This window comes from Dipodomys merriami, unplaced genomic scaffold, assembly GCF_024711535.1.
Source record: "Dipodomys merriami isolate MVZ:Mamm:240054 unplaced genomic scaffold, mDipMer1.0.p SCAF_60, whole genome shotgun sequence".
Taxonomy (NCBI): domain Eukaryota; kingdom Metazoa; phylum Chordata; class Mammalia; order Rodentia; family Heteromyidae; genus Dipodomys; species Dipodomys merriami.
This window is the reverse complement of record NW_027206180.1, coordinates 4257501-4278170: the sequence shown is the minus strand read 5'-3', so window position 1 is coordinate 4278170 and position 20670 is coordinate 4257501. Positions and strand designations below refer to the sequence as shown.

Genomic DNA, 20670 nt, shown 5'->3' with positions numbered 1-20670 from the left:
ACCCAGACAGTGTTTGTCCTCAGTGATGAAGGCCATCTAGTCTGGAGCCCAGTGACCCGGGGGAGTGGGAAAGAGGCTGGAGAATGTGAACGCACTCCCCACTGGCCCCCTGTGATCCTCCCATTCAACTTTCTCCAGCCCACGGCCACAAAGATCTGGGAATCTCTTTCACTGTGGTTGGTGGTGGTTGTTCTTGGCCTCAGGCTCTGAGCCGTGGGCAAACCGCAGAAAATTCTTCCCACCATATTCAGTCTCTACTCCCAGGAATAGACTGTGTCCTTTCAGGGTACATGTATTTCGATTAAAAAGGGAATCGGTACAAGAAGATAAGTGGACAAGTATAGGTCTTTTCCAGTGAGGCTGCTCTGACAAAATGCTGTAGGCTGAAGAGCAGCAACAGAACCTTTTCTCATAGTAATGGAGGCCGGGAAGGCCAAGGCCACGTCACCGGCAGATTCAGTGTCTGAGGACAGTCCCCCGCCTTCTGGTTCATAGGTGCTGCCTTGCCACTGGTGAAAGGCTGCAAAGGAGCTCCCATGAGCCTCCATTCTTTATTTAAATTGTACAGAATCAGAGGTTTCACTGTGACATTGCCATACATGCATGTGGGTTTATATCATAGTCACCCTTTCTTATTCTTTCTTAGCCCCTCCTACTTCCTGTCCCCACCCCTTTCTGCCTCCCATAGGCTCCGCCCCTGGGCCTTCCATGACTTTGCTTGGGTATCTTCTGAGAGTTGTTTTCCTTTCATGAGGGCCACCCCTGGGGGGTTAGGCTGGCTTCCTTCCCTCCCTCCCTCCCTCCCTCCCTCCCTTCCTCCCTCCCTTCCTTCCCTTCCCTTCCCTCCCTCCCTCCCCTTCCCTTCCCTTCCCTTCCCTCCCTCCCTCCCTCCCTCCCTTCTTTCCTTCCTTCATTCCTTCCTTCCTTCCCTCTACCATTTGAGCCATACCTTCACTTCCAATGTTTTGCCAGTTGATTGGAGATAGAAGTCATTCAGATTTGTCTTCCCAGATTGGCTTTGAACGACAATCCCCAGATCTCAGCCTCCTGAATAGCTAGGATTCCAGGAGTGAGCCCCCCTCCAACCCCGCCTCTCCCCCCACACACACACCCAGCAACCAGGGCAGTTTTCTAAACTACTCCAGCACCACACCGCAGAGCATTCTGGGATTTGTGGGGCAGTCTTGTCATAGACCAGGGGACTCTGCACAAAGCAGAGGTGGGGGGGAGCCGGTGCCCATCCCCCGCTGGCATCAAGGATGGGCGGAGACACAGAAAAGTGAGATGCTTTCATTGAATGAATACTGTATGTTTTGGGGACTCGAGTCCTGACGATGATGATGATGATGATGATGATGATGTCCAGTGCTGAGCTCTGTCCTTGGGGGCCGATTGCTGATGTCTTAGCCTCCAGTCTGCTGTGTCATCGTCTGCCAGGATGGACTGGACTGGAAGGGAAGTGGGAGGGGCCCTGGGATCCTCACCGTATCTTTCTCTCCCCAGGTTACAATCATCCGGCCCTCATGAAACTCGTTCAGCAGCCTCACAATGCGGTATGTCTCCTTGACCCCAGAGCACAGGTCATCCAGGCCCACACAGACCCTGGGCAGCCTTTAGAAATAGTGTATTCACTCACTCATTCATTCATTCATTCATTCATGTATTCATCGTTGCTTTAACATTTCTGGAATCCCCACTCTGGGTGCTGCCCATGGAATGCCTTAGTGAGCAAAAACACCACCACCACACTGTCCCGGGAGGCAGCCAGGTAGCCACACACATCAGTAGACAATCGCAACAACCACATTTAGAAGCACAAGGCTCAGCGCTGTGTGTGCAGAAGGGGATGATGATAATGATGGAGACTGTGGCAGACACCAAACCTGTGCTGGACTCTTTCCCGCTGTAACACAGCAGCATCTGTAACGCAGGTGACATGGCGATCAAATTTTTTTTTTGGGGGGGGGGGGATGGGTCCGGTCGTGGGGCCTGAACTCTGGGCCTGGGCGCTGTCCCTCAGCTCTTCAGCTCAAGGCGAGCGTTCTACCACTTGAGCCACAGCACCACTTCCGGCTTTTTTCTTTTTTCTCATGTGGTGCTGAGGAATCGAACCCAGGGCCTCGACCTTGCAAGACAAAGCGCTCTACCACTGAGCCACCTTTTATAGATGGGGGAACTGAGGCACAGAGAAGTTAAGTATGTGCCTGACATCACACAGCCAATACGGGTGTTCGGAAAGAGCCCACAGAAGCTGAGCTGTTTGGGAATGTGTGGAAGGACTTTACAAATAAAGCGACCTTTGAGCTGAGACCAGAGGTCAGGGGACAATCGGGTGTAAGCCAGGGTGAGTTAAGACCGGTTCTCAGGGAATGAAAAACCCTTGGCAGGATCACAATCTCTGGGGAGAAATCCAAGTCAGTATGGATTTTGTTTTGTCTATTTATTTGTTTATTTTATTTATATTTTTATTGTTGTGTCTCCTGGGGCATGAACTCAGGGCCTGGTCACTGTCCCTGAGCTGCTTTTGCTCAAGGCTAGCATTCTACCACTTGAGCCACAGTTCCACTTCTGGCTTTTTCTGAGTTGTTCATTGGAGATAAGAGTCTCACAGACTTTTCAGCCTGGGCTGGCTTCGAAGCACAACCCTCAGATCTCAGCCTCCTGAGTAGCTAGGATGACAGGTGTGAGCCCCCGGAGCCCGGCTCAGTGTGGATTTTCGCTACCTTGGTTAGTAATGACTTTAGAGCCAGATCATTGTTCATCATGGGAATTTCTCCCTTTTTCTTTTTGGAACTTTGAGCATTTTGAACTGAGGGCTTTGTGCTTTTTGGACAGGTACTCTACCACTTGAACCACACTACCAAATCCTTTATGCATGGATTATTTTTCGAGCTTTATGCGAGGTTCAGCCCGCATCTCGATCCTCCTATTCATGCCTCTCTTACGTCACTAGGATGGCAGGCGTGTCGGCCATGACTTTCCTCGGGTCTCTCTTACAAGAACACCTTCATGAGGTCCCCACCCCCTGACCTAACCACCTCCCAAAGTCCCCTTCCTACCTGGGGGCTAGGATTTCCTGGGGGTGGGGGGTTGAGGATTGTGTGTGTGTGTGTGTGTGTGTGTGTGTGTGTGTGTGTGTTAGTATTGAGTCTTGAACTTAGGGCCTGGACACTGTCCTTCAGCTTCTCACTCAAAGCTGACCCTCTACCACGTAAGCCCCAGGTCCACTTCCAGCTTTCTGGTGGTTAATCAGAGATAAGAGTCTCTGCGGATTTTCCTGCCCAGCTGGCCTCAAAGCAGGATCTTCAGAGCTCAGCCTCCTGAGCCGCAGGTGTGAGCCATCGGAGCCTGGCTCTTCAAATGCTTGACAGAAAAGAGGAGTCTCTGGCAGCGCCATCTTCTGGCTTTGTGTATAAGTGGGGGAGTCCTGCCCGGGAGGGCCTGGGGACCGAGGAAACGTGTGTCTTTGGAAGGCATCTGGGGAGGTGTTTACATTCAAAGCCCACTTTGTTGTGAAACGTCCCACAGATCCCAGCTGCTCCGGCAGTTGGTACCGGAAGAACTGTCAGTAATCATGTCAGACACATTCGCATGTCAGCTGCCGGCACGGCAAACTCAGACCCCGCCCCCTGCCCTTACCGCGCGTGACATGGGAACTCAGGGGTCCGGATTTCCCACACAGCACCCTGGCCCACTTGAAATGCAGGTGACAGGCTGGCCCCCAACCCTCTCCTCTCCCACTTGGATTTCTAGCAGGGACTACTCTCCCCCATGTGCATGGAAACCCTGCTCAGGTTCATCTTCAGAGTGCTACTACAATTCCACTTTGTGTGTGTGTGTGTGTGTGTGTGTGTGTGTGTGTGTGTGTGTGTGTGTGTGTGTGTGTGTGTGTGTACATGCATGCACCAACAGTGGAACTTGAATTCAGGGCCTGCTTAGTTGCTTCACTTATAGCCAGTGTTCTTTTGTGTGGGCTTGAACACAGGGCCTAGACGCTGTCCCTGAGCTTCTTTTGCTCAAGGCTAGCACCCTACCACTTAAGCCACAGCACCACTTCTGGCTTTTTCTCAGTAGTTTATTGGAGATAAGAGACTCGTGGACTTTTCTACCCAGGCTGGCTTCGAACTGCAATCCTCAGATCTCAGCCTCCTGAGTAGTTAGGATGACAGGCAAGAGCCCCCTGCACCTGAGTGAAATCATATTCCTTTTTCACTTCGAATCACAGGCATGTGTTGCCAGGCTGGGCTTGGGTTCCAGTTCTGGGGTCTCACTATCCCCCGAACTGTGCAGTTACAGCACTGAGCCTTCTCATGCATGCATGGTCACATGGCCTTAGACCCCCAAACCAGGTGTCCCTCAAGGGATCTGGCCACGTATGATGGACGCCAGTCTGCGATGTCCAAGTCTCCCCACCCCCACAGCTCTGCTCTCCAAGACTGAGAGGCATTGTGCGAGTTAACCTGGGGAGTGGCACTGCATGCCCGTAATCCCAGCACTTGGGAGGGGGAGGCAAGAAGGAGGGGAGCAAGTTCAAGATCAGCCTGCAAGACATAGCCGGACCCCGTTTCAGACACACACACACACAGAATGCTGAGCCGATGGAGAACCTGTCCTCATTTGGTTCTGCCACTCCGTGTCCCAGATTTCTTCTGTTCTTAATGCCACACTCTGTTGAGCGAGAATACCTCCCCCACATCTTTCCTGGTCCCAGATAAGCAGCCATGCTTGCCAGCCAGCCTGTGCCCCTCTGGGAACTTCTTCCTCGCAACCCATAATAGCAGCTTGGTCCACCCCTTTCTTCTGAAGCACCAGATTTCTTTCTTTTTTCCTTTCTTTTTTGGCGGTGGTGGGGCTTGAACTCTGGGCCTGGGCAGTATGACTCAGCTCTTCAGCTCAAAGCGAGCGCTCTACCACTTGAGCCGCAGCGCCACTTCCAGTTTTCAGATGGTTCATTGGAGATCAGAGTCTCACGGATTTTCGTACCCGGGCTGGCTTTGAACAGCAATCCTCAGATCTCAGCCTCCTGAGTAGCAAGGATTATAGGCGTGAGCCACTGTCACCCAGCATTAGATTTCTTAAGAGCTCCCTTAACAAGTCAGAGCTGGAAAGAACTGCTCTTTCACAGACCCCAAGGGCAGGTCAAAGTATCTTTGGGGTTGTACGGGGGGATCTGAAGCCAGCAAGCTTGCGTGTGAGCTGCTGTTTCGCTCTTTGACCTCTAGTAACTGGTCCTTAAATTCCCTGAGCGTTCACAAGAAGGAGGGGCCGCTTCCTCCTCTACTTGAAGCCCTGAACATGGGTGATTTCAAAAGCAGAAAGCCATGGCGATGTGAATTCTGCCCCAATTTCTAGTGGTCCAGACCAAGTCCTAAACTCACCAGTGTTTTTTCCCACTCGGGACTGGGGATAGAAATGTTGGGAAATGTTGGGCAACTCTTCCACCACTTGCGCTACAGCCACCGTTTATATGTTGGTGTTGAGATGAGGGTCTCCCTTTGCCCAGGCTGCAGTCAGACTTGTGATCCTCCTACTCTGCCTCCCAAGTAGCTGGGATTATAGGTGTGAACCATATTCGGATGCATTTTACCACCCAAGCCCACTTCTGTAGAACCTCAGTTTTCCTCTCTGCTTTCTTTCCTGGCTCTGTCTCATACGAAGCCAACTTCTTTTGAGTTCAGTGGCTGCAGACAATTTTGCCACTAAGTCTCCTGCATCACCATGGTGCAATACCTATTCTTATCAGAAAAATCCAAAAGCGGGATGTGCAGAGTGCTGGCGGCTCACCTCTGTCATCCTAGCTACTTGGGGAGGCTAAGATCTGAGGATCACGGTTCGAAGCCAGCCTGGGGAAAAAAAAGTCTAGTGGTTAGTGGGAGATAAGCGTCTCTTGGACTTTCTCATCTCCCACTAACCACTACAAAACCAGCAGTGGAGCTGTGGCTCAAAGTGCTAGAGAGCTAGCCTTGAGCAGAAAAGAACTCAAAGACAGTGGCCAGGCCCTAAGTTCAAGCCCCATGACTGACCAAAGGGGAAAAAAAAGAGATGTGTAAGCCCCTCCCCCTCCTGCTATGGGATGTGGAGGGCATGGCCATGTTCTTCTCCTTTCCAGGATAAAGTAGTTAGAACTCACTGATTTTTAAGTAACTAATTTAACCTTAATAGTTTTGATTCCTGACCTAGCACTTTTACGGGCCTCCTAAACAGACTCTGGAATGAAAGCTTGGGAGTGAGTGAACTTTACTGTCTTGAAATACAAGACCATGGGTGGTGGTGGTGGTGGTGGTGGTGGTGGTTGTTTGTTTTATATTGGTCATGGGGCCTGAACTCTGGGCCTGGGCGCTGTCCCTCAGCTCTTCAGCTCAAGGCTAGCGCTCTACCACTTGAGCCACAGCACTACTTCTGGCTTTTTCTTCTTATGTGGTGCTGAGGAATCGAACCCAGGGCCTCATGCATGCGAGGCAAGCACTCTACCACTGAGCCACCTTCCCAGCCCAAGGCCATGTTTTTTATATAATGGCACTGAATGAATGACATTTTTTAAAAAATGTACTGAGGAGCACAGACCTTCCTGATTGGTTAACTTAGAAACACTGTCAGCTAAGCCCTGCCCCCTTGTGATTATATAGCTGTGTTATATTACCTCGAGTTAGGGCCCTTTATTTAATTCATTGAAGTTTGAGCACCAATAGTGTTTTTCCTTTTGGTTATAAATAATAATGTGTAGCTGGGCACAAGTAGCTCATGTCGGTAATCCTAGCTACTCAAGAGTCTGAAATCCAAGGATTGGGTTCAAAGTCATCCCAGGCAGAAAATTCCATGAGACTAATCTCTAATTAACCATGAAATGGAGTTATGGCTCAAGTGGTAGAGCAGAAAAATCCAAGTGAGCACAAAAGGCCCTGAGTTCAAGTCTAGCATTGGTGCACACACACACACAATACTTGCACCTGCCACTTGAGTTCATTCGGTAGTAGCACGTTATCAAACTATGGAGCAATATCACAACCAACATACTGATGCTTTCTTTAAAACTGAAAGAATCCCAATGAATATCCCTAAAAAGCTCAGGGAGCTCTGTCACTCTGGATATTTCTGGAACACCCTCAGCCCCGATGCCATTCGAGACTTATTTGAGCCCCTCCCCTACGGGGAGGCAGGAGGTGGGCAGGGACTGGGGCCTGTTTGAGAGTCATCATTTCTCTGCTGGCCTTTTGCAGAGCACGTTTATCAACAGACCTGCCCTGGGCATCCTGCCTCCAGAGAACTTCGTGGACAAGCTCCGGGACTCCTTGCTCTCGGTAAGTTCAGGGAAGGACTCTTGCAGACTCTCTGCTGGGAAAAGTTTGTGATTCATAACCAGGAAGAGTCGGTAGGGCGTGGCTGCTGAAATCTAGTTTCCTGTGCTCAAGTAAACTAACTTCATATGAATAGTTTTGGCTTCTGACCTAGCACTTTTACAGACCCCCCCTTAACTAAACAGACTCTGGAATGAAATCTTATGAATGCATGGACTTTCCTGAAATACAAGGCTATGGTTTGTTTGTTTGTTTGTTTGTTTGTTTGTTGTCAGTTGTGGGACTTGAACTCAGGGCACTGTCCCTGAGCTCTTTTGCTCAAGCCTAGTGCTCTACCACTTTGAGCCACAGCACCACTTCTGGTTTTTGAGTGGTTCATTGGAGATAAGAGTCTCATGGGTACTTTTCTGCCTGGGCTGGCTTCGAACTGTGATCTTCAGATCTCAGCCCCCTAAGTAGCTAGGATGACCGGTGTGAGCCACCAGCACCTGTCTAGGGCCACGTTTTTATATAATAGCATGGAATAAGTGACATCAAAAATGGAGAAATTCTTATTTTGTGCTGGTAGTGTGTCAGCCTTCAGCCCATCCCAGCTCCCCTCCCCCACTTTTCTCTCTTCCTCTCTACCTCCCTGGGCCTCCTTCCACAGGTGGCCCCCAAAGGGATGTCTCAGCTCATGACCATGGCCTGCGGCTCCTGCTCCAACGAAAACGCATTCAAGACCATCTTCATGTGGTACAGGGTAAGATCTGGGCCATGAGCACGCACACTCTCCTCCAACCACACACCTCAATAGTCAGGACTAAAAGATAGCAAGGCCCCGGATGGAGATTTCCCCACAGCTCAGCGTGATGTAGCGCAAAAGGCCAGCGCTGCGCAAATCTACTCAGCGTAAGGATGCTGGGTTTCCTGGCGTCAGTGAATCCGTCATGGCTCATAGGACAGGAATGCATCGGAATGTGCGTGGGGGTATCTGTTTCTTCCTCTGCAAGCACCACACACCGTGGAGGTGGTCCCGGCAGCCGCTCTTGAAAGCATCTCACAATGTGTTCTCTTCTGTTTGGGCAGAACAAGGAAAGAGGTCAGAGGGGGTTCTCCAAAGAGGAACTAGACAGCTGCATGATTAACCAGGTAGGTACAGCTAGGCCTCGTGGCCTCTGCGGGCTGAGAAGGGGTGTGTGTGTGTGTGTGTGTGTGTGTGTGTGTGTGTGTGTGTGTGTGTGTGTGTGTGTGTGTGTGTGTGTGTGTGTGTGTGTGTGTGTGTGTGTGTGTACACCTGCAGGTACATGCTGAGGCTCCACTTCTCAAGCCATACCTTCACTAACTTTCTCCAGCTAATTCAGGTTGAATGATGCTGGTCGATGGACCCTGTGTTCCTTAGTTAGGAGGGGGTCCCCAAAACATGAAGACTTGGGACTGGGGGCATGGTTCAAGTGGTAAAGTGCCTGCCTGGTGGGTGCAAGGCCTTGAGTTCAATTCTAACAAAAATACACCATTATCTTCTTGCCTCAGCCTTCTCCGTCCCCACTCTCCCACATGCCCGCTTATTTTTTTTTAATGGGCTTTTGTTCTATCTCCGTGGGTGTTTCCTCTATCTTGGTGGATATCTTTTTTTTTTTTTTTTTTTTTGTCGGTCATGGGGCTTGAACTCTGGGCCTGGGTGCTGTCCCTCAGCTCTTCAGCTCAAGGCTATTACTCTACCGCTTGAGCCACAGTGCCACTTCCAGTTTTCTAGTGGTTTATTGGAGATGAGAATCTCACGGACTTTCCTTGCCCAGGCTGGCTTTGAACCATGATCCTCAGATCTCAGCCTCCTCAGTAGCTAGGATTATAGGTGTGAGCCACCAGTGCCCAGCTTTGGTGAATATCTTATTCTATCAACATTTTCAGATTTGGGGTGCTGGCTGTCCCTCAGTCCTTCAGCTCAAGGCGAGCACTCTACCACTTGAACCACAGCACCACTTCCGGCTTTTTCTGCTTATGTGGTGCTGAGGAATCAAACCCAGGGCCTCATGCATGCAAGGCAAGCACTCTACCACTGAGCCACCTTCCCAGCCAAACATTTTCAGATTTTATTTCACAGTTTTACTAGTTGTGTCCAAATATGCTTAGTGATCTGCATGTATAATTGGGAAATGAACAACAAAAAAAACATGACAAAAATATTTCAGAATTGGTTGGGAGGAGGTCTTAGAGTTCTTGGTCTTAGGGGATGTACTACAGAGCCTAGGAGGGAGGGGCCTTGATGGGCAGAGCATCTGTGGGTGAGAAGGACTCTGGTTGGAGGGGCCTTGGTGGGAGGGGCCTTGGTGGGCAGGGCATCTGTGGGTGAGAAGGACTCTGGTTGGAGGGGCCTTGGTGGGAGGGGCCTTGGTGGGCAGGGCATCTGTGGGTGAGAAGGACTCTGGTTGGAGGGGCCTTGGTGGGAGGAGCCTTGGTAGGAAGGGCATTGGTTGAAAGGGCCTTGGTGGGAGGAGTCTTGATGCCTCTGCTGTTTTTTTTCTGAGTGAGCTTTTAAAGGTTTGTTGGGAGCAAGGCTGGGAGTACCTGGAAATGGGTAGCTGCAGTGTGGGAGGGGAAGGTGTGGTTCTCCACTTCCTGGCTCAGTAGATGTCAATTCATACGTGAGCAATACACATCTCAGAGGTCCCAGGTGTGTGGCCCCCGTCTTCTCAATGGATTCCTGTCTCCTCCAGTTAACCAGGCAGCACAGTGCTGCCCAGGGCTAAGCCTATCGCACAGCTGTGACTGATGGCCATGTTTCTTGGTTCTAGGCCCCCGGTTGTCCCGACTACAGCATGCTCTCCTTCATGGGCGCGTTCCACGGGAGGACCATGGGTAAGGAGGGACCCGCGTGGTCCCACAGGGGCCTTCGGAGTCATAATAACTGCAACAGTCCGTCGTGATGGCCACTGTGGCTCTGCCATCCGTGGTTTCTGTCCGTTGGCATCCCACACGCTCCCAGCTGAGGGGCCTGGAGGATCAGCAAAGGAAAGAACTTTCCAAGGTCACTCAAAGACAGAGCCAGGATGTGATATTATTATTTCCCATCTTCAGAGGCTCTTTGCCTTCTGTGATAAGTCATAAAGCAAACACACACACACACACACACACACACACACACACACACACACACACACACACACACACACACACACACACACAAATTCTGCTTTGGTGTGTAACAAAGGTGAGGATTTGCAGGCCATAGGACCCCGGGGGGATTTCACGTCCACACTGTCATCTTCTCCTTTTTGAGGATGAAGGGTTATAGTCATGAGGCTTGAACTGTCTTGCTCAAGGTTAGCATACTACCTCTTGAGCCACAGCTCCACCTCCTGCTTTTTACTGGGTAACTGGAGATGAGAGTCTCAGAGACTTTCCTGAGTTGGCTTGGAATTGTGATCCTCAGATCTCAGCCTCCAGAGTAGCTAGGATGACAGGCCTGAGCCACCTTCACCCAGCTGTCTTCCACTGCCCCGCACCAAGCATTCATCCTTTCTGTTTTGCTGGACTCAGGTTGCTTAGCGACCACACACTCCAAAGCCATTCACAAGATCGACATCCCCTCCTTTGACTGGCCCATCGCACCCTTCCCAAGGCTGAAGTACCCTCTGGAGGACTTTGTCAAGGACAACGAACAGGAAGAGGCCCGCTGTCTGGAGGAGGTAACCCAGGCTCCATTTCCTCCCCACCTCTCCCCCACCCCTGCCCCCTCCTTGAACTCAGAGCCTGGCACTCACTAGGCAGGTGTTCTACCACCTGAACCACACCTCCAGTCCCCAGGATAGCATTTCTAGTCATCATGTTTAAAAATAAATAAAAAGGAAGCTGGATACCAGTGGCTCACGCCTGTCATCCTAGCTACCCAGGAAGCTGAAATCTGAGGATCAAGGTTCAAAGCCAGCCTGGGCAGGAAAGTTTGTGAGGCTGTTATCCCCAACTATCCACAGAAATCTGGAAGTGGTGCTGTGGTTCAAAGTGGCAGAGTGTTAGCCTTGAGCAAAAAGAGCTCAGGGATAGTGTCCAGGCCCTGAGTTCAAGCTCCCCAATCAACAACAACAAAAAATAAATAAAACGGTGAGATTAATTTTAAAAGCATTTTATTGAACTTAATATATTGTGTCAACACGTGAGTAATATTTAAACACTACCAATGAGGTACTTTTTTTCCCCCCCACAAAGATTTTTTTTTTTGCCAGTTGTGGGGCTTGAACTCGGGGCCTAGGCGCTGTCCCTGAGCTTCTTTTGCTCAAGGCTAGCACTCTACCACTTGAGCCACAGTGACACTTCCAGCTTTTTCTGTGTATGTGGAACTGAGGAATAAAACGCAGGGCTTCATGCATGCTAGCGAGCACTCTACCACTAAGCCACCTTCCCAGCCCTCACACAAAGCTTTTGAAATAATGCATGTATAGTTGGCTCATTCAGGACTAACTATATGTCAGATGACCGGTATAAGTTCCGCAACATTACTGCTACCGGGTGAACGTTGAGTTCAATAAATCTTGAGAAATAAATGAATACACCATCACCCCAAGCAGGGGTTTCTGATCACCCTGGACAATTTGCTCAGGTCAGTCTGATGGGGCATCCATGCCCTCCCAGCCCCCTTCTGCACCCACCGATGGAATCGCTCTCACTACAGACGAGTGGGTGTCTCTGTGTAAAATGAGACCACATCTCACATTCTGCCCCAGAGACTCTCACACCCACATAAGGCAACGATAAGAAAGCAGTCACAGCAACAGCCTCCAGTTACCATCCCTACTCTTTCATTACATCCTTGCTGGTGATTGAGGCTTCGGAAGGCTCGATCTTTGTATCTCCCCCTTGGATGCCACTTCCCGTCCCAGGGAGGCCACATTCCCAGCCACACGTTGGGCTCCTAACGCATTCTTCCGTCGAATCTCCAGGGCTTTCTGGAAAGCCCCGATGTCCCTTTCCTTGAGTGCTACTCAAAAGCCTGGGCCAACCCATTGTCATTTGTCCCCTTGGGGTACAGGTGGAGGATCTGATCGTGAAGTATCGGAAAAAGAAGAAGACGGTGGCGGGGATCATTGTGGAGCCCATCCAGTCTGAGGGTGGAGACAACCACGCGTCAGATGACTTCTTCAGGAAGCTGAGGGACATTGCCAGGAAGGTGAGAGGACTGGAAGGGGGAGTGGAGAGAGTTGACTCTAGTATTATTTTGGGGGTCTGTGTGGGATGAGGGCTGGGGAGGTGGTGCTCGGTGCTACACCAATTGCCCAGCGTGCTCGGGATCCTGGGTTCCATCCCCAGCAGCACAAGAGAACAGAAATAAACCAGCAGGTCCCCGCAGAATCCTCAGTCTCTTCTTTTTCCTTTTTGCTGGCAGTACTGAGGGTTGAACTCATGGTCTTGAGCTGGCCAGGCAGGTGTACTGTCATTTGAACAACACTTCCAGTCCCTCTTTGCGTTTGGTGAATTTGGAAGTAGTTTCTTGCTTTACACCCGGCCCAGCCTGGACTGTGATCCTCCTATTTGTGTTTCTCTTGTATCCTTGGGAGTGACAGGCACAGAGCGCTGCGCTCATCTATTGTACCTTCCCCATACTGGGATAGCAGGTATAGACCGCCAAGCTCCACCACTGACATAAAAAACCAAAATCAAAAACAACCATGTCCTGCTGGACTGGGGTTAGGTGGTTGGTTGTTTGGGGAGGCCAGGGGACCGCTGGACTGTTCCAAGTGTTGATTGTTCCTCCCTTGCTCCTCTCTCTGGCCAGCATGGCTGCGCTTTCTTGGTGGATGAGGTCCAGACTGGAGGGGGCTGCACTGGAAAGTTCTGGGCCCACGAACACTGGGGTTTGGATGACCCGGCAGATGTGATAACCTTCAGCAAGAAGATGATGACCGGGGGCTTCTTCCACAAGGAGGAGTTCCGGCCCAGCGCAGTGAGTTAGAGCCCTTCCCCGCAACTCCCCGTACCCCTTCCTCACAAGAAGGAAGTATTGAGCCTTGACGTGCTGCAGAGGTTTTCTTTTTTATTTTTAATTAATTTATCTTTTGTCGGTCGTGGGGCCTGAACTCTGGGCCTGGGCGCTGTCCCTCAGCTCTTCAGCTCAAGGCTAGCGCCCTACCACTTGAGCCACAGCGCCACTTCCGGCTTTTTCTGTGTATGTGGTGCTGAGGAATCGAACCCAGGTCCTCATGCATGCGAGGCAAGCACTCTACTACTGAGCCACCTTCCCAGCCAGCTGCAGAGGTTTCTAAGGCCCAGCAAGCATCACCCTGTGTTTATCGCCGTCCAGGGCAATCTCCTGGTGTGCACAAACCATAATATGAACCCCTACTACTCTGTACCCACGTCCATTGTGACAGTCTAGCCAAGTACGTGCTCTTTTAAAAAAAATATTGCTATCATAAAGATGATGTACAGAGAGGCTACAGTTACCTAAGTCAGGTAATGAGTACATTTCTTTGTGGACAGTGTCACTCCCTTCCCTCTCTCCCAGTTTTTCTCTCCCGTTGCCACCCACAAGTTGTAGAGTTCATTTTCCACATAGTGTCTACTGAGGAGCATTGCTTCATTTGTTCACCCTTTGTCCCTCCGTTTCTGTACCCTCTCACCTTACTTTTCAAAGACAGATAAATGAACAAACAAGACAAAAAGAAAAGAGAGCTGGGCGTCAGTGGCTCACGCCTGTCATCCTAGCTACTCAGGAGGCTGAGATCTGAGGATCTCGGTTCAAAGCCAGCCCAGGCAGGAAAGTCCGTGAGACTCTTATCTCTAGTAAACCACTAGAAAACTGGAAGTGGCGCTGTGGCTCAAGTGGTAGAGCACTCACCTTGAGTTGAAGAGCACAGGGAAAGCGCCCAGGCCCAGAGTTCAAGCCCCACAACCCACAAGAAGGAAAAAGAAAACAAAAACAGCAACAAAGTCACCACCTCAGGGACAGGGACAGCACCGAGGCCTCGGGTTAGTTCAAGCCCCAGGACTGACACAAACGCACAAAAAACAGGGTTTGTAGGTACAGATAGGCCCCAGCCAATCATAAGACCATATTGTCCAGTGATGGCTTAGCTTTTTATGGGGCTTGAACTCAGGGCCTGGACACTATCTCTGAGCTTCTATGCTCAAGGCTAGCATACTATCACAGTCTACTTCTGGTTTTCTGGTGGTTCTTTGGAGATTAGAGTCTCGTGGACTTTCCTGCCTGGGCTGGTGTTGAACAGTGATCCTCAGATCTCAGCCTCCTGAGTAGCTAGGATGACAGGCGTGAGCCACCGGCGCCCGGTAATGTCTTAGCATGTCAGTCTGTGTGAGTGCACGCAAGGATTTCACACAGTGACAGAAACGTTTCAGAACGAATCCTCCTTAATGACCGCCTCTAAGGAACCAGGCTCTGCTGGGCCGGGGACCAAGGGTTCCCACAACAGCACCTGCCTTTAGTGCTTAAATTGGACTGCAATGAGGTGCTGTGTGTTATCCCCCCCCCCCCCGCCTGGGAGACGCTCCTTGGGTTCGTTTCCCTCCTTTCCACCGGAGGAGGCGCGTCTGGTCTCTGGGGATGAGGCTGAGACGCGTCCTGACGCCCAGCTTCCTTCCAGCCTTACCGGATCTTCAACACCTGGTTGGGGGACCCGTCCAAGAACCTGCTTCTGGCCGAGGTCATCAACGTCATCAACCGCGAGGACCTGCTGAACAACGTGACGCATGCGGGGAAGGCCCTGCTGGCGGGGCTGCTGGACCTCCAGGTGCTCTGCCGCCCCCACCCCCCTCGCATCTGCCACTGCCCTTCTGGCCATGCTGACTCTTTGATCTCTCTCTCTCTCTCTCTGTCTCCCCTCTACAGGCCCGGTACCCCGAGTTCATCAGCAGGGTAAGAGGACGAGGCACCTTCTGCTCCTTTGACACTCCAGATGAATCCATACGGAATAAATTCATTTTACTGGCCAGAAACAAAGGTAAGGAAGTCCGGGGAGGAGACAGGGAGCCTGGGCAGTGCCCAGCCGTAGCTGGTGTGGGGCAGACGCTGCCACCGAGCTACACCACAGCGCTCCTGACTTCCTTCTCTAAACAAGAGAGGCTCTTGGAGAGATTTCAGCCATAGCTTAAGCCCCTTCCACGTGCTTCGGTGGGTTCTTCTGGGTTTGCTTTCATTTTTTGCCAGTTCTGGGGCTTGAACTCGGAGCCTGGGCACTATCCCTGAGCTTTTAGCTCAAGGCTAGTGCTCTACTGCCTGAGCCACAGTACCCCTTCTGGCTTTTTCTGTGTATGTGGTGCTAAGGAATTGAACCCAGGGCTTCAAGTATGCAAGGCAAGCACTCTACCCCTGAGCCAGTCCTCACTCGCTTCTGTTGTTGCCTGCATTTCTATAATCCACTGGCTTGCTTATTTTCTTTTTCCCTGCTCCCCAGGAGTTTCTGGCAGGCAAAGACTTTATCTCAGGACTTTTTTTTTTTTCTTTTTTCATCAATTGTGGGACTTGACCTCAGGGCCTGGGTGCTGTCCCTGAGCTTCTTTGTGCTCAATGCCAGCAAGCTACCTCTTTGAGCCACAGTTCCACTTCCAGTTTTTGAGTGGTTCATTGGAGATAAGAGTCTCGAGGGGACTTTTCTGCCCAGAACTGGCTTCAAACTGTGATCCTCAGATCTCAGCCTCCTGAATGGCTAGGATTACAGACGTGAGCCACTGGTGCCCAGCAATTTTTTTTTCATCACCCAACAATGTTTAGGAGGAGGAGAACAGGTACTCAAAAGTTAGCAGGTACTGGGCATGGTGGCTGGCTCATGCCTATAATCAGCCATTGGGAGGCTGAGGCTGGAGAACCAGGAATTGGAGGCCAGCCTGGGCTTTATAAAGTGAGTCAAAGATCAGCTTAGTTTACACTGTGGAGCAAAGGAAAGAAGAGAAGAAGGAAAGATGGCTGGCTGGTGGAAGGACGGCCAGATGGCGGGTGTCTCAATGCAGCCAGCACTCCCTGATTCCTGTCCCCCGTGCGGTCTGAGGATCCCACAGAGCTAACCTGCCCCGGCCTTTCCCTCCAGGTGTGGTGTTGGGGGGCTGCGGCGACAAATCCATCCGTTTCCGCCCCACGCTGGTCTTCAGGGATCACCATGCTCACCTGTTCCTCAACATCTTTAGCGACATCCTAGCTGACTTCAAGTAAAGAAGCCATTTCCACGGCGCTCGGAGGAAGCTCCAAGCTCAACAGTTGTCAAATTGATTAGTTTGCCTAATTCATGTTTTCACTTAAAAAGTATCAGAGGCGAGAAGAGCATAAATGAAGGGTTATTTGTGTGGAGGAGATGGTGGTGGTAGCAAGAGAGAAAGAGATGTGGGGGGGTGGGAAGAGAGAGGGAAGGAGAGGAAGGGAGAGGCCGCTCTTGATTTTCCTCTTTGCACAACTAATGATCGCATTGGTTAAACTCCAGAAACTCTGCTTGAGCCTTGGCCATCGTCTTAGAAAAGACCGTGGTGTCCTGGCCACCTGGTCATCTTTCTACCCATCCTTGACCAACCCTAAGGGCTCCTTTGGAAGCCCATCTGAGACTGGGACCCTTGGGTTCTGGTCCGTCTCCAGTGTCCTTTGTGGTGACTCCCTTGCCCCCACTTTTCATCCGGTGTGGAGCTCCAAGCATCCGTACCCAGCTCAGCCAGGGACTGGACGGCCCATGGGAAGGCGGCAAGGTGGGGAAGGGCTGAGCGTGGGGAGGGGGAGGGGGCCCTGGCCTGCTGGAGGGGGAGACCACTCCCTTCGCTTCACTGGCAATGCCTCTGGACTGTGAATTTGGCTCTGGGGGGAACTGTGGGTGACATCACTGAATTCCGTCCTCGCTTCTAAATGCCAGCCTAGACCTGGGGTTGTGGGGGTGGATGGGAGAGAGCTGCAGCCCGAGTGTTTACTTGACCCCTCCCTCCAAGAGTTAAAAGCACAAGCCCAAAGTCGAGGGGATACAAAACCACTTCATCATCTCTCCCAGGACCTTGGGGCTTCTGACCTCTGACCCCTGACCTCTAACCTCTTTTCTCCAGCTTTGGTTTATCCACCTTCCTTCTGTTCTATCAGAGGGAGCCACGGGGGGGACTAGATTTCTTCTCAATGGAATGGAAGGTTCTCCGTGCATGGGGCGGGGGAGTGGAGGGGAAGGTAGGTAGACTTAGATGCAAGGTAGTTTCTTTAAACTTGCCCCTGAACTCAGATTTTCCTGAGATGCCTGAGTTTGGAGATTCATGACCAAGCTGGTGCACGGATTGCAGGCCAGGCTGAGTATTGGCTGGGGTTAGGGGGCGGGGAGAGGATCTTGGAACCGACTAAACCTCAGATGTTCTACAGAAGTACCTGATCCTCCAAAGAGAGACAGTTCTTGCTTACCTTTTTTTTTTCTTTGTTTTTGGTTTTGGTGGTTGCGGGGCTTGAACTCAGGGCCTGGGCGCTGTCCCTGAGCTCTTCCACTCAAGGCTAGCGCTCTACCACATGGAGCCACAGCTCTACTAGTGAAGACGGTTCTTGAGCAGGCAGACCGAGAGAGGACGGGTAGGTGCTCCCTTGAGAGGAGGCCACCACACACACACACACACACACACATGCACACACACACGCTCTGATACATGGCAGACCCTAGACCACAGCTATGGCCAGTTACCACAGTCCAGTTCATTGGCAGTGCCAACTTCATAAAGACGTCTGCCTTCTCCCTGTAAGGCCTGACTCGTCCCTGTGGGTATCTCTGCACCAATCATTTGCTCACCTGTGCCACCCCAGAACCCTGCCCTGAGCACTGAGAACTCAAACATGAGTCTCTGCTCTCAAGCAACTCAAGGGCCTGGAAACCCAGGCCCTTAAACTAGGAAGTGAACCAGAGCAACGAGTGCAGAGGTAGAGAATCATCAAGAAGTCAGCCTCACCAGGTACCAGTGGCTCACGCCTGTCATCCTAGCTACTCAGGTGGCTGAGATCTGAGGATCATGCTTCAAAGCCAGTCCGGGCAGGAAAGCTCATAACACATCTCCCCAATTAGCCACCAGAAAACCGTGAGGCAGTGGCTCAAACTGGTAGAGCACTAGCCTTGAGTGACAATGCTCAGGGACAGAGCCCAAACCCTGAGATGAAGCCCTTAAGACTGACAGAAAAAAAAAAAAAAAAAAGTCAGTATTGAATTGCCCAAGGCTCAGAGGAGCAATCAGGAGATGTGATGGCTGGGAAGGGTTTTGTAGAATGAGCAAGAGTTCACCAAGCAGATGGGTTAGGGAAGTGCGTTGCAGGGAAGGAACGGTGTGTATAAAGGGACGTCATCAGTTCTGGGTCTTACTTAGCCAATAAGAAAAATGCCAGAACAAACCAAAATTCCTTCACTGGCTGGAGTTTGGCCTCTCCTGAGATTCTAGATATTCAGTAAGCTCTTGGAGTTTAAAGGGTTTTAAGTCAGGACCTCTTCAAATACTTTGCTTTCAGTAAGGCATTGGCAGAGACATTACACTCCCTTCCTCTGAAAAGTTATTTCCAGATACATCAAGAAAAGTTCACTTCTCGTTTAAAAAAAAAATTAAGCCATTTACTTACAACTTCTGTTCAACTTGGGGTACAGTGTGTTTTTGAGATCACTTCTTGGGGGTGAGGAGTTTAGCTGAATGAATTCTAAGGAAAAGAATTTGGGGGCCAAGCAAGCTCACAACTGTAGAAACTTGGAAGAGGTTGGTAGAAGGCCCGAGAACCCGACAGGCCACTGTCCAGGGCTAAGACCTGGACCGAGTACTGCTGAGGCTGATGATCTGGAAACAAACCATCAGACATTATTGCCATAGAGTTTAATACATGTCTTGAGTGAGTCTTGTCTCTTCCAGAGTACAAAGTCCAATACTAGCCAATCTTAGCACATTCTGTCTTTTATTATAAATGTGGGTTTGGTTTTTTTTTATGATTTTTACTGACGCTCAGTAACCATGCAAAACTGTGCACAATGTTGATGTATCTATACAGCTACACCTACCTAGCTCTATCTATCTGTCCATATCAGCTCATGGTAGAAACCATAGCTAGGACTATCGCAGACTTAAACTCATACAAAGTGATCTTGTTTACTATACTTTGTTGACCATGCCAATTACTACAGAAATCTAACACGTCTCCACGTCTCTGGTGATCAGATGCCAATTCCGTGAATTAAATCTGTTTCCTGTGTTAATCAGTGTTCTTGAATTAAAAAAAAAAAAAGATATTTATAATGGAAGTGTTATGGTGACTGTGGATTTCTTTGGGTTGGAAATGGATTTGTTAAATAATTCTTTGACATGTGTTGATGGCACATGTAGTATACGTTCCTTAGATACAACTTGGAGAAAGCTTCATTTAGGACAAGTCATAGAAAGGGACAGCAGGATGAATGCAGAAAGTGAACTCACGTTCTAGCAGAAGTGTCGTAAACACCTAGTATTTACGGCAGATGCCGGGATGGTGTCGGCACGTAAGAGCCAGACCCTTGGGGAGGGCAGGGGAGGAGTCAAGCCCTGCGTTTTGTTTTCAGGGATGAGCAAGAACTGCTGGCGTGGCTGAGCAGAGGGATGGAAGGAAGAGGGAGCATTTCAGAACCAGAGAACAGGGTGAGGCTATCGTCTCTGAGGTCAGTACTGCCAGGTCACAAGGAGAGGGAGAGAGATGCAGCTGGACCTTCTTCCTCACCCCGGCACAGAGCGACCCATGCTGGTGATACAGCAAGGATTGGAGGAAGGAATTCACCCAAGGGTATTTAGGAGAACACAAGTTTGCATCAGGCTTGTGACTCACACCTGTAATCCCAGCTGCTCAGGACGTGGAAGCAGAGGAGTCTACCCATGGTCTGAGCACAGGATATTTTTAAAAACTAAATGCATCAGGCACCAGTGGCTCACACCTGCAATCCTAGCTACTCAGAAAGCTGAGATCTGAGGATTGTGGTTCAAATCCAGCCCAGGCAGGAAAGTCCCCATGAGACTCTTAGCTTAATCACACAGTATGGCTCAAAGTGGATGGCCAAGAGTTCAAGCCCCATGACTGACAAAAATAAACAAATACATAAATAAATGAAATGACAAAGGGTTGAAGGGCGTTTGCCTAACAAGTGCAAGGCTCAGACCAAAAAGAAAGATCCCCAAGGGTTCAGCATGAAAGAACAGGAGCTGGGAGCAGGGCTCTATCGTGATCACAATGGCCTGTGTCCTGGATGAAGACAGCAGTGATAGTATAAAGAAATCCAGAATCTCAAAGGCAGGATCGCTAGCCTCCACATTGTATGCACTTAGCAATCACCTTAAACCCAGTCCCAATGCTAGCCAGGCTTGGTGGTTCCCACTGGTAACTCCAGACTCAAGAGGCTCAGGGAGGCAGGAAGATGGTGAGTTTGAAGCCAGCCTGGGCTTCATAATGAAACCC

The 20670-nt window shown here is 50.5% G+C and overlaps 1 protein-coding gene across 1 annotated transcript in view; it reads left to right on the top strand.

Moving 5' to 3' along the window:
* Positions 1 to 19492, top strand: part of Abat (4-aminobutyrate aminotransferase) — a 49560-nt gene extending 30068 nt beyond the window's left edge. Inside the window, exons 6-16 of the mRNA XM_070003511.1 lie at positions 1504 to 1553; positions 7218 to 7298; positions 7945 to 8037; positions 8364 to 8426; positions 10070 to 10133; positions 10815 to 10963; positions 12301 to 12438; positions 13045 to 13212; positions 14870 to 15016; positions 15115 to 15226; positions 16310 to 19492. Coding sequence (XP_069859612.1) covers positions 1504 to 1553; positions 7218 to 7298; positions 7945 to 8037; positions 8364 to 8426; positions 10070 to 10133; positions 10815 to 10963; positions 12301 to 12438; positions 13045 to 13212; positions 14870 to 15016; positions 15115 to 15226; positions 16310 to 16431 — 1187 coding nt within the window. The 3' untranslated portion in view covers positions 16432 to 19492. The remainder of the gene's footprint in view (positions 1 to 1503; positions 1554 to 7217; positions 7299 to 7944; positions 8038 to 8363; positions 8427 to 10069; positions 10134 to 10814; positions 10964 to 12300; positions 12439 to 13044; positions 13213 to 14869; positions 15017 to 15114; positions 15227 to 16309) is intronic.
* Positions 19493 to 20670: the final 1178 nt, after the last annotated feature.